Below are 16,384 nucleotides of genomic sequence, written 5' to 3' on the forward strand. Positions count from 1 at the left end.
TCCAGCGTATCTACCTCTCCTCCCAGTTTAGTGTCCTCTGCAAACTTGCTGAGGGTGCAATCCACGCCATCCTCCAGATCATTTATGAAGATATTGAACAAAACCGGCCCCAGGACCGACCCTTGGGGCACTCCTCTTGATACCGGCTGCCAACTAGACATAGAGCCATTGGTCACTACCCGTTGAGCCCGACAATCTAGCCAGCTTTCTATCCACCTTATAGTCCATTCATCCAGCCCATACCTCTTTAACTTGCAGGCAAGAATACTGTGGGATTACTGTGTAATGCTGGCCCGGCTTGGCAGACACCCTGAAACCAGTGGGGCCCGGACTCCTGGTTGAGAACCACTGCCTTACAGCATGTGCTAGCTATTTATGCTAAACAATCTGTCCCACCTTGCATTTTGCTCTGATGCCAGGAGTTCCTTTGCCAGACCTGAACAAGAGCTCTGTGTGGCTCGAAAGTGTGTCTCTCTAAGGCCAGGTCTACACTACCATTTACTTCAGTACAACATATCACTCAGGGGCATGGGCAGCAGGTATAATAGGCCAGGGAAGTCTCTGCCTTCCATGGCGCTGCTGCAGCCACCAGACCTCTGGCTGCGGGGTTCTGGGGGGAAGCTTTTGATTGATTGTGCCCCATGCAGGTTCAACGGTGGCTGAGCAGGCAGTATGAGCTATTCAGCTTCCCAGGTTCATCAGTGACCTCCCTGGAGTCCAGGGAGGTCACTGATGAACCCAGAAAGATGAATAGCTCATACTGCCTGCTCAGCCACCGTTGAACCTGCATGGGGCATATCAAAAGCTTCTTCTGGAATAGAGAGACACTTTTCCCCAGGCGGCTTGGGCTCTGGGCTGGGGAGGCGCATCGCGGCTGCAGCTGGCCTGGGATTCCTCCAGGCAGGCGTGGGGAGACCTAAGGGCTTTGGTCAGCCTGGGGCTCCTCTGGCTGAGGCAGGTGAGGTAGTGGGTCTTGGGGCTCTGGCTGCGGGCAGAAGGGGTGGAGCCGGTGTTGGGGTGTGAATAAGCCACCCCCCTGAGCAACCTAAGTTACACCGACCTAAGTGCCAGTGTGGACAGCGCTATGTCGGCAGGACAGCTATTGCCTCTCACGGAAGTGGATTTATTATGCTGACGGGAGAGGTCTCTCCCGTTGGCAAGCGTCGTCACCAGACATGCTACAGCGGTGTAGTTGTGCTGATGTAGCGCTTTTAGTGTAGACTAGCCCTCACCAACAGAAGCTGACCCAGTAAAAGACACTGCCTTGTCTCTACAGCAAGCTGAAAAAAATATTCATTTTTAGATTTACCTGATCAAAAAGCTGATGCTGGGCAAGGTATCCAATGCTATTCTGAAATTACAGGAGAGAGAAAGAGAATGAATAATGATTTATAGGGTCTGGCTTCACATTTATGGAAGTTACTTATAAATAAAGTCAATTACTGGCATAATTTATTCCAAAATGCTCGAGTCAACTGAATAATAACTGACTATTTTGGCTGTAAATGCTCCTTTTGCTGGAGATATGATGCCATGTGGTCCTGCCAGCTCAGAGACTTCTGATCCTGATGCTTGTGCCACAGTGCAGGGATGTTTAGTATCTAACCTGATGTCCCATTTCTTCATATCCCTTGTTACAGGTTGCAGTGAAATTGGATCTTATGAGATCTCACAAAGCACCAGAATCAATTAGAGGAACAGTACTGGTGACTATGGGGCTTGGTCTGAGGCTCCTGGCCTTCATTAGGCTGGGTCAGGCCAGGGGGATATAGTCACCATCTGGGATAGAATGACTGCTCCAGACATGGAGAGCAAAAAAAGGGAAGAAATGGTGAGAAATTTTCTAGAGTCCTTGTTCCACCTGTAACAGAAGCTTCAGAGCAGCGATCTGTGTAATAGCAGAATGTGGCCTCTACAGCTCCACACCCATGTTATCTGTAATATCAGTGAATACAACCAAGGGGGGAGTTTGTTTTCGAGTCATACTAACATCCCTACAGTTTCAGTGAGTCGCATACAAGACTCATGGGAAAGTGGAGGAGCAAATATGCTGCAAAGAGCACAAAGAACAGTCATGGGATGAGTCTCCTGATGGAATCTGTGCAACGATCAAAACCAGAAAGCCTCTAAAATCCCCTCTATGGCCAGGGATTCACCCTTTAAACAGGCAAAGTTTTAGATTGTTCATTGATAGTCTCATTGATAGTCACACACAGATCAATAAAAATGTAACATGGGGCTTCCCAGAAGAGGGGTGATCTTAAGTCACCTGCTCAATGCCTAGAAAAGCTCCTAAAATTCCAGTTGCTGCACATTAACATCTAGATAAGGAGAAAGTGAGTCAGTGGTGCAAAGTGGGGCGCTTCCAATTCCTGAATTTCAGGCACCATGACTCACATAAGGCAGCTGTCCCCAAATTTTTTACCTTGCGCCCCTCTTTACCCCTGTCCACCCCCCTTCCTCCCCCTGTAATGGACAGAGGTAAGAAGGCTGAGGCTGGACCCACAGCTGGGGACAGGGGCGAGGCCTCGGAAGGGCATGGGGCTGGCAGTCGGGGCCAGCAGCTGCGTGGCGCTCCCTGCCCCCAACATGGGGGCTATCCTCGACCCCAAACGTCCCTCCATGCTCCCCTAGGGGGCGTACTGCACAGTTTGGGACCTCTGGTGTAAGGTATTGTGCAAGCAGCTCTCTGTTCTAATATTCTTTGCCAAGTGGGTCTAAGACAGAATTCCCCAGTCCAATACCAGACTTTGTCTGGAGATAAAACAACGTGGAAGTAACAGACCTTGTTCACGATATATTGATCAATGAAGTCATTGACAATCATGAGTGTCTGAGACCATTCCTCATCGGTATACCGGGAACCCACTTCTACAGGGACTGTGCGGCAGCCGGCGATTTGACGGAGATAATCCAGACTAGAAGAAAGTAGGTTCCATTATTTTCAATCTTTGCTCTAACATTTTCATTATTTTTCCTGGTTTGGATGTCAGATGGGAAATCCATTTTCTGAGAGGGTTTTGTGAACAAAGAACATTAGCGTCACAGAGCAGCTGCCTTTGTCCTTTGCCCTGACTAAGAAGATTATGGAAACATCCTGAGCACTCCAGTGGAGAATTTACCTGAGGGCACGGGCAGCGGGTGAACCGCAGGCTGGGAGAGGCTAGCCCCTAGCTGGCCCCACCCTCCCCTGCGGCCCCAGTCCCCTTCCCCAACCAGAGCCCCCCTGCCCCAAGCACCAGGTGGGCAACGCGTGGACCCCGCCTGCCTCTGAGTGCAGGGCGGGTAGGCAGCGCACAGTCCCCCCAAGTGCAGGGAAGGCGGGCACCCCCCCCGAGCGCAGGGTGGGCGGCACATGGCCCCTCCCAGTCCCAACCACAGAGTGGGCACCCCAGTGCTTCCAGCCCCCATGTCCCCAGTGCTGGGTGGCCCCAGCAGCACTGACGAGGATTAGCCTGTCTGGGCTGGGGCCAAGGGGGAAAGGGCAAGTGGGAGGGGGCTTCGGAGATAAGTGTGGGTGGGGCCATGCGGGGCTGTTTGTGGGGGGCACAGCAGTCCCCAGCCTATTGGATGCGGCGCTCGTGCCTGATGGGTGTCTCAGGAAGTATTGTTTACATGCCATTTGCCAGAAAGAGTATCCCTAAGAGGAGAGGTGGAAGCTGCATTGCTTGGAATATTATTATTATTTTCTATTTACACAGCACCTGAAGTCTGGTAGGCGATTTACAAGACTAATATGCAGAGAAAGCCTCTGCTCTCAAAAGCCAGCCAACCAGAGAGACCGAGGATGCAAGCAGCAAAGGAATGAGCAGTGAGGTTTGTATGCATCTTAATACCACAATTTTTCTTCAGTTAAAAAACCCCTATTTCCTATTTGAAAACATCTTTGAGAAGAGAAAAAGGGTTTATAAAAGTACTGAGTGAATAATGAACCATAATTTATTCAATGAACATAGCTTCTATTGTGCTTGTGGAATAGCAGCAAGCAGGTGAGGGTTTCCTCAAATTCATTTGAGAGTTTTTTGTAAATTTATTTTACTCTATAGATTAATCATGTGCTTTTGGCTACAAATATTCATTACACAATATTGAAATTTTAGGTGCATTGCTTAGTTGAATGTTAAGGTAAGTCACATGATATCATTAGGCTGAGCCTGCAAGCACTTCCAGTGTTAATATTTGTGCTTGTAAATGAAAAATTTCATTTCCAATAATTCTTGGACATGCAACTTTGAAATTCACTTTCATCAAATATTTCTCAGTAAATCTTGATTGTGTGAATGCTTGCAGAAAGAAGAGACGTGGCTGAGGCAAATTCAAATAAATAACCATGAGAATCTTTGGCAATATATGCCCAGCTCTGATATATAGCACTAGAAAATGCATCAAAGAGAGGTTCCCTGCATTGGCTTCCGAAAAGATGGCATGGATGACAAACCAGCTCTCTTCCAACATCTGATTTCTATTATTCTATCATTAGCAAAGCAAATCTATTAGGATGCAAGTTTCTGAACTGGATCTGTTGCACCCAAGTTCTATTAGCAATGAAAAATATTTCAGAAGTAGAGCAAATTATGCAGCAAGATGATGCTCCTAGCAGGAATCACTGGAACTGGCATTTCATACCTTACAGAGGCATACATTGTTCTGGGCTTAGTTAACTGGTGCAGAAAACATGCTTGCTTAATCAGGGCAAGAGATGATGCCGTTTTTAAGCTCTTGTCCTCACCTCCATTTCTTCATACATGGCCAGTGGTCAACAATACCCTCCAGGATGACAGGCTTTTGTGGAATCATATAATTTTCTCTGAAATGCTCTAGAGAAGGGCAGTGAAGCCGTGGAATAACTTCTTCTGATTTTACTGATGGAATGGTAGTGTGGTCATTCCGGATTTTCTGAAACACAGGGATTTTTTAGCACAACAAAGTAACCTGCCCTTTACTACATCAGAAAACATGTATGTTAAAAAACAGTGTTACTCTCTCCCAGCAAAGGAGATGCTGAAATCACTTGAATTGAGGGTGTAACATAAACAGGGAAAAGCGCCATCAACCTGTGGAACTTCTTGCCAGAGGATGTTGTGAAGGCCAAGACTACAACAGGATTCAAAAAAGAACTAGATAAATTCATGGAGGATAGGTCCATCAATGGCTATTAGCCAGGATGGACAGGGATGTGTTTCTAGCCTGTTTGCCAGAAGCTGGGAATGGGCGACAGGGGATGGATCACTTGATGATTCCCTGTCTGTTTTTTCCCTCTGGGGCACCTGGCATTGGCCACTACTGGAAGGCAGGATACTGGGTTAGATGGACCTTTGCTCTGACCCAGTATGGCTGTTCTTATGTTCCTAAGCAGAACGGGGATAAAATCCTCAGCACTCCTCCAACCTGCAAAGACTTCCCAAAATGCCCAGGAGTCTAAAGTAAAACTGCTCTTATGTCCTAAGCGCATATGGATGGAGAAGCCAGATTTACAGCTTCCCTCAGACATACTAGTGAGTGTGGGGGGAAGCTGACCTCTCCTTTGTATTGCCTGCCCTGCCTCTTTGTGTTGCATGTCAATGGAACAGCCTACAGCGTCTCACAAAAATCTCACAATTAGTAGTGGTGGACTGACTTATGGAGGCTGGAATCATCAGTTCTTTTCTCGGCAGCAGGATATGGAATAGGAACAAAAGCAGAAAAGGAAGAGAGATTTCAGCGGGTCACCAAATTAAAAAAAAGTAAAATGAACAGGAAATTCTCCAAGCTGCACTGAGAGCTGCTGCAAGTGGCAGCTCTTATAGTGTATCAAAGTAGTTCTGTGTATGCAGAAAGAGTGATTTTGTGAATCCCAGGATGGGGAACCTAGAGACACTTTTTCCTGTCTTTGCCACTGACTCACTGCGTGACCTCTGGCACATCACATATCCATTTTACAGATGGAGAAACTGAGGCACAGAATGGTGATGATTCTCATTTATAGGGCCTGCAAGGATCAATTCATTCATGTTTGGAAGATCTTTTGACTGAGATCCTTGAATGGAAGGTACCACAAAAGTGTGATAGAGGCCTCCCATTAATTGGGAAACCAGAGGATGATATAAGCAAGAAGTAGATAAAAAATGGGACAGAATACCTTTAGATCTGCAAATAAACTGAGAAAACAGGATGAAAAGTTCCATGTAAACAAACAAAAACAAAAAAAGAGGAATGATTGCATAAAAGCATCATCTTCTGCCTCTGTAAAGCTCATCTCATTTGTATTGCCTGAGATCTCTGCTTTTACCCAAGAACGAGAGAGACCCAGTTACATGATTTACCCCCCAAGGTCAGTGGCTTCTTGACCCAGCCTGGATTTTGGGATCTAGTTATTTGCTGGAATACCAGTTCCCATTCTCTCTGTATGTAATACAGTGGTGGACAAGAACATTGAGAACTGCTACCTTTCTACGTGACTCCTTTGTGTCTTCTTCAGCAGACCGTTTCCCATACGTTAGATGCTTCTGAAGGACATTAATTATCCTAACCAGGATGTTATCCAATATGGATGCTCCCATCAGCAGTCCCATGTCACAGACCCGAATGGCATCTGCTATGGTGCCTTGCTCACTGCACATACACAGCACTTTGAAAAGGCAGCCATAAGAATAGACTCGTCGCCAGTCCTTGTCCACATCTCTCCAAGTCCCAATATTAAGCTTTTCCCAAGAGTAATCTATTATTATTTCACTGACTTGTAAGCAGGTTTCCCTTGTGCCTCCAGAGCACAGGCTTCCAGCTCCATAGAGAAGGTCTCTAGCTTGCTGGAGCAGTGAGATGACACTTTCCTCCACTTTCTCGCTGAAGTCCAGTTTCAGGTCTTTCTTAGTGCTGGGCAGCAATGCCCTGACGTCTGCCCACAGGGCATTCCCTGCTGAGACCTGATCTGCAGCAGGGCTGGAGCTCCTGGCTCGGCCCTCAGGGGAGCTGGGTTGTGACATGAGAACCCCTAGGGGCTGACTACGCTCCTGGCCAGCTAGGAGTAAGGGCTGGTTCCCTGGCCCGCCAGCTCCTGTAAGCAAACACAGATGTTACTTGTGAGCAGAGCCAAAGGGGCCCAATGTGGAAGCCAGGCAGTCACAGTGCCACACTGAGAGCTCCTCCCCCCATGCACCCCTCCTTGCCCCATGCACCCCTCCCTCTAAGAGTGCCACCCCCTCACCCCTAGAGCACCCCATCCCCCATGCACCTCTCCCTTCAAGAGAGTCCCACGCACCCCTCGCCCCAAGATCACCCCTCCTCGCCTGACCCACCCCCCCTCTAAGAGTGTCAGCCCTCGCCCCTAGAGCGCTCCTCCCCCATGCACCCCTCTCCCCTAGAGCGCCCCTCCTCGCCCCAGGCACCCCTCGCCCTGAGAGAGCCCCTCCTCGCCCCAGGCACCCCTCGCCCCTACAGCGCCCCTCCCTCATGCACCCCTCGCCCCGAGAGTGCCCCTCCTCGCCCCAGGCACCACTCGCCCCGAGAGCGCCCCTCCCCCATGCACCCCTGGCCCCTAGAGCGCCCCTCCTCGCCCCAGGCACCCCTCGCCCCTACAGCGCCCCTCCTCGCCCCAGGCACCCCTTGCCCCCAGAGTGCCCCTCCTCGCCCCAGGCACTCCTCGCCCCCAGAGTGCCCCTTACCCCCAGAGCGCCCCTCCCCCATACACCCCTCGCCCCGAGAGCGCCCCTCCTCGCCCCATGCGCCCCTCCCCCATGCACACCTCGCCCCCAGAGCGCCCCTCCTCGCCCCATGCACCCCTCGCCCCGAGAGCGCCCCTCCTCGCCCCAGGCACCCCTCGTCCCCAGAGCGCCCCTCCTCGCCCCATGCGCCCCTCGCCCCCAGAGCGCCCCTCCTCGCCCCATGCGCCCCTCGCCCTCACAGCGCCCCTCCTCCATGCACCCCTTGCCCTGAGAGCACCCCTCCTCGCCCCATATACCCCTCCCCCCATGAGCGCTCCTCCCCCATACACCCCTCGCCCCGAGAGCGCCCCTCCCTCATACACCCCTCGCCCCGAGAGCGCCCCTCCTCGCCCCAGGCACCACTCGCCCCGAGAGCGCCCCTCCTCGCCCCAGGCACCCCTCGCCCCTACAGCGCCCCTCCTCGCCCCAGGCACCTCTCGCCCCTACAGCGCCCCTCCCTCATGCACCCCTCGCCCCGAGAGCGCCCCTCCTTGCCCCAGGCACCACTCGCCCCGAGAGCGCCCCTCCTTGCCCCAGGCACCCCTGGCCCCTAGAGTACCCCTCCTCGCCCCAGGCACCCCTCGCTCCTACAGCGCCCCTCCTCGCCCCAGGCACCCCTTGCCCCCAGAGTGCCCCTCCTCACCCCAGGCACCCCTCACCCCCAGAGCGCCCCTTACCCCCAGAGCGCCCCTCCCCCATACACCCCTCGCCCCGAGAGCGCCCCTCCTCGCCCCATGTGCCCCTCCCCCATGCACCCCTCGCCCCCAGAGCGCCCCTCCTAGCCCCATGCACCCCTCGCCCCGAGAGCGCCCCTCCTCGCCCCATGCGCCCCTCGCCCCCAGAGCGCCCCTCGCCCTCACAGCGCCCCTCCTCCATGCACCCCTTGCCCTGAGAGCGCCCCTCCTCGCCCCATATACCCCTCCCCCCATGAGCGCCCCTCCCCCATACACCCCTCGCGCGCCCCTCCCTCATGCACCCCTCGCCCCGAGAGCACCCCTCCTCGCCCCAGGCACCACTCGCCCCGAGAGCGCCCCTCCCCCATGCATACCCTCGCCCCTAGAGCGCCCCTCCTCGCCCCAGGCACCCCTCGCCCCCAGAGCGCCCCTCCCCCATGCACCCCTCTCCCCTAGAGCGCCCCTCCTCGCCCCAGGCACCCCTTTCCCCTACAGCGCCCCTCCCTCATGCACCCCTCGCCCCGAGAGTGCCCCTCCTCGCCCCAGGCACCCCTTGCCCCCAGAGTGCCCCTCCTCACCCCAGGCACCCCTCGCCCCCAGAGCGCCCCTTACCCCCAGAGCGCCCCTTACCCCCAGAGCGCCCCTCCTCGCCCCATGCGCCCCTCCCCCATGCACCCCTGGCCCCCAGAGCACCCCTCCTCGCCCCATGCACCCCTCGCCCCGAGAGCGCCCCTCCTCGCCCCCAGAGCGCCCCTCCCCCATACACCCCTCGCCCTCACAGCGCCCCTCCTCCATGCACCCCTTGCCCTGAGAGCGCCCCTCCTCGCCCCATATACCCCTCCCCCCATGAGCGCCCCTCCCCCATACACCCCTCGCGCGCCCCTCCCTCATGCACCCCTCGCCCCGAGAGCACCCCTCCTCGCCCCAGGCACCACTCGCCCCGAGAGCGCCCCTCCCCCATGCATACCCTCGCCCCCAGAGCGCCCCTCCTCGCCCCAGGTACCCCTCGCCCCTACAGCGCCCCTCCTCGCCCCAGGCACCCCTCTCCCCTAGAGTGCCCCTCCTCGCCCCAGGCACCCCTCGCCCCGAGAGAGCCCCTCCTCGCCCCAGGCACCCCTTGCCCCCAGAGTGCCCCTCCTCGCCCCATGCGCCCCTCCCTCATGCACCCCTCGCCCCGAGAGTGCCCCTCCTCGCCCCAGGCACCACTCGCCCCGAGAGCGCCCCTCCCGCATGCACCCCTGGCCCCCAGAGCGCCCCTCCTCGCCCCAGGCACCCCTCGCCCCGAGAGCGCCCCTCCTCGCCCCATGCGCCCCTCGCCCCCAGAGCGCCCCTCCTCGCCCCATGCGCCCCTCGCCCTCACAGCGCCCCTCCTTCATGCACCCCTTACCCTGAGAGCACCCCTCCTCGCCCCATATAACCCTCCCCCCATGAGCGCCCCTCCCCCATACACCCCTCGCCCCGAGAGCGCCCCTCCCTCATGCACCCCTCTCCCCTAGAGCGCCCCTCCTCGCCCCAGGCACCCCTCGCCCCGAGAGAGCCCCTCCTCGCCCCAGGCACCCCTCGCCCCTACAGCGCCCCTCCCTCATGCACCCCTCGCCCCGAGAGTGTCCCTCCTCGCCCCAAGCACCCCTCGCACCTACAGCGCCCCTCCCTCATGCACCCCTCGCTCCGAGAGTGCCCCTCCTCGCCCCAGGCACCCCTCGCCCCTAGAGCGCCCCTCCCCCATGCACCCCTCTCCCCTAGAGCGCCCCTCCTCGCCCCAGGCACCCCTCGCCCCGAGAGAGCCCCTCCTCGCCCCAGGCACCCCTCGCCCCTACAGCGCCCCTCCCTCATGCACCCCTCGCTCTGAGAGTGCCCCTCCTCGCCCCAGGCACCACTCGCCCCGAGAGCGCCCCTCCCCCATGCACCCCTCGCTCCGAGAGTGCCCCTCCTCGCCCCAGGTACCCCTCGCCCCCAGAGCGCCCCTCCTCGCCCCATGCACCCCTCGCCCCGAGAGCGCCCCTCCTCGCCCCATGCGCCCCTCCCCCATGCACACCTCGCCCCCAGAGCGCCCCTCCTCGCCCCATGCACCCCTCGCCCCGAGAGCGCCCCTCCTCGCCCCAGGCACCCCTCGTCCCCAGAGCGCCCCTCCTCGCCCCATGCGCCCCTCGCCCCCAGAGCGCCCCTCCTCGCCCCATGCGCCCCTCGCCCTCACAGCGCCCCTCCTCCATGCACCCCTTGCCCTGAGAGCACCCCTCCTCGCCCCATATACCCCTCCCCCCATGAGCGCCCCTCCCCCATACACCCCTCGCCCCGAGAGCGCCCCTCCCTCATGCACCCCTCGCCCCGAGAGCGCCCCTCCTCGCCCCAGGCACCACTCACCCCGAGAGCGCCCCTCCTTGCCCCAGGCACCCCTCGCCCCTACAGCGCCCCTCCTCGCCCCAGGCACCTCTCGCCCCTACAGCGCCCCTCCCTCATGCACCCCTCGCCCCGAGAGCGCCCCTCCTTGCCCCAGGCACCACTCACCCCGAGAGCGCCCCTCCTTGCCCCAGGCACCCCTGGCCCCTAGAGTACCCCTCCTCGCCCCAGGCACCCCTCGCTCCTACAGCGCCCCTCCTCGCCCCAGGCACCCCTTGCCCCCAGAGTGCCCCTCCTCACCCCAGGCACCCCTCGCCCCCAGAGCGCCCCTTACCCCCAGAGCGCCCCTTACCCCCAGAGCGCCCCTCCTCGCCCCATGCACCCCTCGCCCCGAGAGCGCCCCTCCTCGCCCCCAGAGCGCCCCTCCCCCATACACCCCTCGCCCACACAGCGCCCCTCCTCCATGCACCCCTTGCCCTGAGAGCGCCCCTCCTCGCCCCATATACCCCTCCCCCCATGAGCGCCCCTCCCCCATACACCCCTCGCGCGCCCCTCCCTCATGCACCCCTCGCCCCGAGAGCACCCCTCCTCGCCCCAGGCACCACTCGCCCCGAGAGCGCCCCTCCCCCATGCATACCCTCGTCCCCAGAGCGCCCCTCCTCGCCCCAGGCACCCCTCGCCCCCAGAGCGCCCCTCCTCGCCCCAGGCACCCCTCGCCCCTACAGCGCCCCTCCTCGCCCCAGGCACCCCTCTCCCCTAGAGTGCCCCTCCTCGCCCCAGGTACCCCTCGCCCCTACAGCGCCCCTCCTCGCCCCAGGCACCCCTCGCCCCTACAGCGCCCCTCCTCGCCCCAGGTACCCCTCGCCCCTACAGCGCCCCTCCTCGCCCCAGGCACCCCTCGCCCCTACAGCGCCCCTCCTCGCCCCAGGCACCCCTCTCCCCTAGAGTGCCCCTCCTCGCCCCAGGCACCCCTCGCCCCGAGAGAGCCCCTCCTCGCCCCAGGTACCCCTCGCCCCTACAGCGCCCCTCCCTCATGCACCCCTCGCCCCGAGAGTGCCCCTCCTCGCCCCAGGCACCACTCGCCCCGAGAGCGCCCCTCCCCCATGCACCCCTCGCCCCTAGATCGCCCCTCCTCGCCCCAGGCACCCCTTGCCCCCAGAGTGCCCCTCCTCGCCCCCAGAGCGCCCCTCCCCCATACACCCCTCGCCCCGAAAGCACCCCTCCTCGCCCCATGCGCCCCTCCCTCATGCACCCCTCGCCCCGAGAGTGCCCCTCCTCGCCCCAGGCACCCCTCGCCCCTAGAGCGCCCCTCCCCCATGCACCCCTGGCCCCCAGAGCGCCCCTCCTCGCCCCAGGCACCCCTCGCCCCGAGAGCGCCCCTCCTCGCCCCAGGCACCCCTCGTCCCCAGAGCGCACCTCCTCGCCCCATGCGCCCCTCGCCCTCACAGCGCCCCTCCTCCATGCACCCCTTGCCCTGAGAGCACCCCTCCCTCATGCCTCCCTCTCCCCGAGAGTGCCCCTCCTCGCCCCAGGCACCCCTCGCCCCTACAGCGACCCTCCCTCATGCACCCCTCGCTCCGAGAGTGCCCCTCCTCGCCCCAGGCACCCCTCGCCCCTAGAGCGCCCCTCCTCGCCCCAGGCACCCCTCGCCCCTAGAGCGCCCCTCCCCCATGCACCCCTCTCCCCTAGAGCGCCCCTCCTCGCCCCAGGCACCCCTCGCTCCGAGAGCGCCCCTCCTCGCCCCAGGCACCCCTCGCCCCTACAGCGCCCCTCCCCCATGCACCCCTCGCCCCTACAGCGCCCCTCCTCGCCCCAGGCACCCCTCGCCCCCACAGCGCCCCTCCCTCATGCACCCCTCGCTCCGAGAGTGCCCCTCCTCGCCCCAGGCACCCCTCGCCCCTACAGCGCCCCTCCCCCATGCACCCCTCGCCCCTAGAGCGCCCCTCCTCGCCCCAGGCACCCCTCGCCCCGAGAGTGCCCCTCCTCGCCCCAGGCACCCCTCGCCCCCACAGCGCCCCTCCCTCATGCACCCCTCGCTCCGAGAGTGCCCCTCCTCGCCCCAGGCACCCCTCGCCCCTAGAGCGCCCCTCCCTCATGCACCCCTCGCTCCGAGAGTGCCCCTCCTCGCCCCAGGCACCCCTCGCCCCCACAGCGCCCCTCCCTCATGCACCCCTCGCCCCCAGAGCGCCCCTCCTCGCCCCATGCACCCCTCGCCCCGAGAGCGCCCCTCCTCGCCCCATGCGCCCCTCCCCCATGCACCCCTCGCCCCCAGAGCGCCCCTCCTCGCCCCATGCACCCCTCGCCCTGAGAGCGCCCCTCCTCGCCCCATGCACCCCTCGCCCTGAGAGCGCCCCTCCTCGCCCCATGCACCCCTCGCCCCGAGAGCGCCCCTCCTCGCCCCATGCGCCCCTCGCCCTCACAGCGCCCCTCCTCCATGCACCCCTTGCCCTGAGAGCGCCCCTCCTCGCCCCATATACCCCTCCCCCCATGAGCGCCCCTCCCCCATACACCCCTCGCCCCCAGAGCGCCCCTCCTCGCCCCAGGCACCCCTCGCCCCTACAGCGCCCCTCCTCGCCCCAGGCACCCCTCGCCCCTACAGCGCCCCTCCTCGCCCCAGGCACCTCTCGCCCCTACAGCGCCCCTCCCTCATGCACCCCTCGCCCCGAGAGCGCCCCTCCTTGCCCCAGGCACCACTCGCCCCGAGAGCGCCCCTCCCCCATGCATACCCTCGCCCCCAGAGCGCCCCTCCTCGCCCCAGGCACCCCTGGCCCCTAGAGTACCCCTCCTCGCCCCAGGCACCCCTCGCTCCTACAGCGCCCCTCCTCGCCCCAGGCACCCCTTGCCCCCAGAGTGCCCCTCCTCACCCCAGGCACCCCTCACCCCCAGAGCGCCCGTTACCCCCAGAGCGCCCCTCCCCCATACACCCCTCGCCCTGAGAGCGCCCCTCCTCGCCCCATATAACCCTCCCCCATGAACGCCCCTCCCCCATACACCCCTCGCCCCGAGAGCGCCCCTCCCTCATGCCTCCCTCTCCCCTAGAGCGCCCCTCCTTGCCCCAGGCACCCCTCGCCCCTACAGCGCCCCTCCCTCATGCACCCCTCGCCCCGAGAGTGCCCCTCCTCGCCCCAGGCACCCCTCGCCCCTACAGCGACCCTCCCTCATGCACCCCTCGCTCCGAGAGTGCCCCTCCTCGCCCCAGGCACCCCTCGCCCCTAGAGCGCCCCTCCTCGCCCCAGGCACCCCTCGCCCCTAGAGCGCCCCTCCCCCATGCACCCCTCTCCCCTAGAGCGCCCCTCCTCGCCCCAGGCACCCCTCGCTCCGAGAGCGCCCCTCCTCGCCCCAGGCACCCCTTGCCCCTACAGCGCCCCTCCCCCATGCACCCCTCGCCCCTACAGCGCCCCTCCTCGCCCCAGGCACCCCTCGCCCCCACAGCGCCCCTCCCTCATGCACCCCTCGCTCCGAGAGTGCCCCTCCTCGCCCCAGGCACCCCTCGCCCCTACAGCGCCCCTCCCCCATGCACCCCTCGCCCCTAGAGCGCCCCTCCTCGCCCCAGGCACCCCTCGCCCCGAGAGTGCCCCTCCTCGCCCCAGGCACCCCTCGCCCCCACAGCGCCCCTCCCTCATGCACCCCTCGCTCCGAGAGTGCCCCTCCTCGCCCCAGGCACCCCTCGCCCCTAGAGCGCCCCTCCCTCATGCACCCCTCGCTCCGAGAGTGCCCCTCCTCGCCCCAGGCACCCCTCGCCCCCACAGCGCCCCTCCCTCATGCACCCCTCGCCCCCAGAGCGCCCCTCCTCGCCCCATGCACCCCTCGCCCCGAGAGCGCCCCTCCTCGCCCCATGCGCCCCTCCCCCATGCACACCTCGCCCCCAGAGCGCCCCTCCTCGCCCCATGCACCCCTCGCCCTGAGAGCGCCCCTCCTCGCCCCATGCACCCCTCGCCCTGAGAGCGCCCCTCCTCGCCCCATGCACCCCTCGCCCTGAGAGCGCCCCTCCTCGCCCCATGCGCCCCTCGCCCCCAGAGCGCCCCTCCTCGCCCCATGCGCCCCTCGCCCTCACAGCGCCCCTCCTCCATGCACCCCTTGCCCTGAGAGCGCCCCTCCTCGCCCCATATACCCCTCCCCCCATGAGCGCCCCTCCCCCATACACCCCTCGCCCCCAGAGCGCCCCTCCTCACCCCAGGCACCCCTCGCCCCTACAGCGCCCCTCCTCGCCCCAGGCACCCCTCGCCCCTACAGCGCCCCTCCTCGCCCCAGGCACCTCTCGCCCCTACAGCGCCCCTCCCTCATGCACCCCTCGCCCCGAGAGCGCCCCTCCTTGCCCCAGGCACCACTCGCCCCGAGAGCGCCCCTCCCCCATGCATACCCTCGCCCCCAGAGCGCCCCTCCTCGCCCCAGGCACCCCTGGCCCCTAGAGTACCCCTCCTCGCCCCAGGCACCCCTCGCTCCTACAGCGCCCCTCCTCGCCCCAGGCACCCCTTGCCCCCAGAGTGCCCCTCCTCACCCCAGGCACCCCTCACCCCCAGAGCGCCCGTTACCCCCAGAGCGCCCCTCCCCCATACACCCCTCGCCCTGAGAGCGCCCCTCCTCGCCCCATATAACCCTCCCCCATGAACGCCCCTCCCCCATACACCCCTCGCCCCGAGAGCGCCCCTCCCTCATGCCTCCCTCTCCCCTAGAGCGCCCCTCCTTGCCCCAGGCACCCCTCGCCCCTACAGCGCCCCTCCCTCATGCACCCCTCGCCCCGAGAGTGCCCCTCCTCGCCCCAGGCACCCCTCACCCCTACAGCGACCCTCCCTCATGCACCCCTCGCTCCGAGAGTGCCCCTCCTCGCCCCAGGCACCCCTCGCCCCTAGAGCGCCCCTCCCTCATGCACCCCTCTCCCCTAGAGCGCCCCTCCTCGCCCCAGGCACCCCTCGCCCCTAGAGCGCCCCTCCCCCATGCACCCCTCTCCCCTAGAGCGCCCCTCCTCGCCCCAGGCACCCCTCGCTCCGAGAGCGCCCCTCCTCGCCCCAGGCACCCCTCGCCCCTACAGCGCCCCTCCTCGCCCCAGGCACCCCTCGCCCCTACAGCGCCCCTCCTCGCCCCAGGCACCTCTCGCCCCTACAGCGCCCCTCCCTCATGCACCCCTCGTCCCCAGAGCGCACCTCCTCGCCCCATGCGCCCCTCGCCCTCACAGCGCCCCTCCTCCATGCACCCCTTGCCCTGAGAGCACCCCTCCTCGCCCCATATAACCCTCCCCCATGAACGCCCCTCCCCCATACACCCCTCGCCCCGAGAGCGCCCCTCCCTCATGCCTCCCTCTCCCCTAGAGCGCCCCTACTTGCCCCAGGCACCCCTCGCCCCTACAGCGCCCCTCCCTCATGCACCCCTCGCCCCGAGAGTGCCCCTCCTCGCCCCAGGCACCCCTCGTCCCTACAGCGACCCTCCCTCATGCACCCCTCGCTCCGAGAGTGCCCCTCCTCGCCCCAGGCACCCCTCGCCCCTAGAGCGCCCCTCCTCGCCCCAGGCACCCCTCGCCCCTAGAGCGCCCCTCCCCCATGCACCCCTCTCCCCTAGAGCGCCCCTCCTCGCCCCAGGCACCCCTCGCTCCGAGAGCGCCCCTCCTCGCCCCAGGCACCCCTCGCCCCTACAGCGCCCCTCCCCCATGCACCCCTCGCCCCTACAGCGCCCCTCCTCGCCCCAGGCACCCCTCGCCCC

At 63.1% G+C, this 16,384-nt stretch overlaps 1 protein-coding gene across 2 annotated transcripts in view; it reads right to left on the reverse strand.

The window, feature by feature from the left end:
• The window catches only part of KDM8 (lysine demethylase 8), a 32,271-nt gene that overhangs the window by 14,200 nt on the left and 1,687 nt on the right, over nucleotides 1-16,384 (reverse strand). For both annotated transcript variants that reach the window (XM_073361590.2, XM_073361589.2), the window contains exons 2-5: nucleotides 6,426-7,033; nucleotides 4,730-4,896; nucleotides 2,786-2,918; nucleotides 1,310-1,351 (exon numbers count right to left, since the gene is read on the reverse strand). In XM_073361590.2, the coding sequence (XP_073217691.1) occupies nucleotides 1,310-1,351; nucleotides 2,786-2,918; nucleotides 4,730-4,896; nucleotides 6,426-6,962 (879 nt within the window). In that variant the 5' untranslated portion in view covers nucleotides 6,963-7,033. The remainder of the gene's footprint in view (nucleotides 1-1,309; nucleotides 1,352-2,785; nucleotides 2,919-4,729; nucleotides 4,897-6,425; nucleotides 7,034-16,384) is intronic.

Source organism: Lepidochelys kempii, chromosome 10 (genome assembly GCF_965140285.1).
Source record: "Lepidochelys kempii isolate rLepKem1 chromosome 10, rLepKem1.hap1, whole genome shotgun sequence".
Classification (NCBI taxonomy): Eukaryota; Metazoa; Chordata; order Testudines; family Cheloniidae; genus Lepidochelys; species Lepidochelys kempii.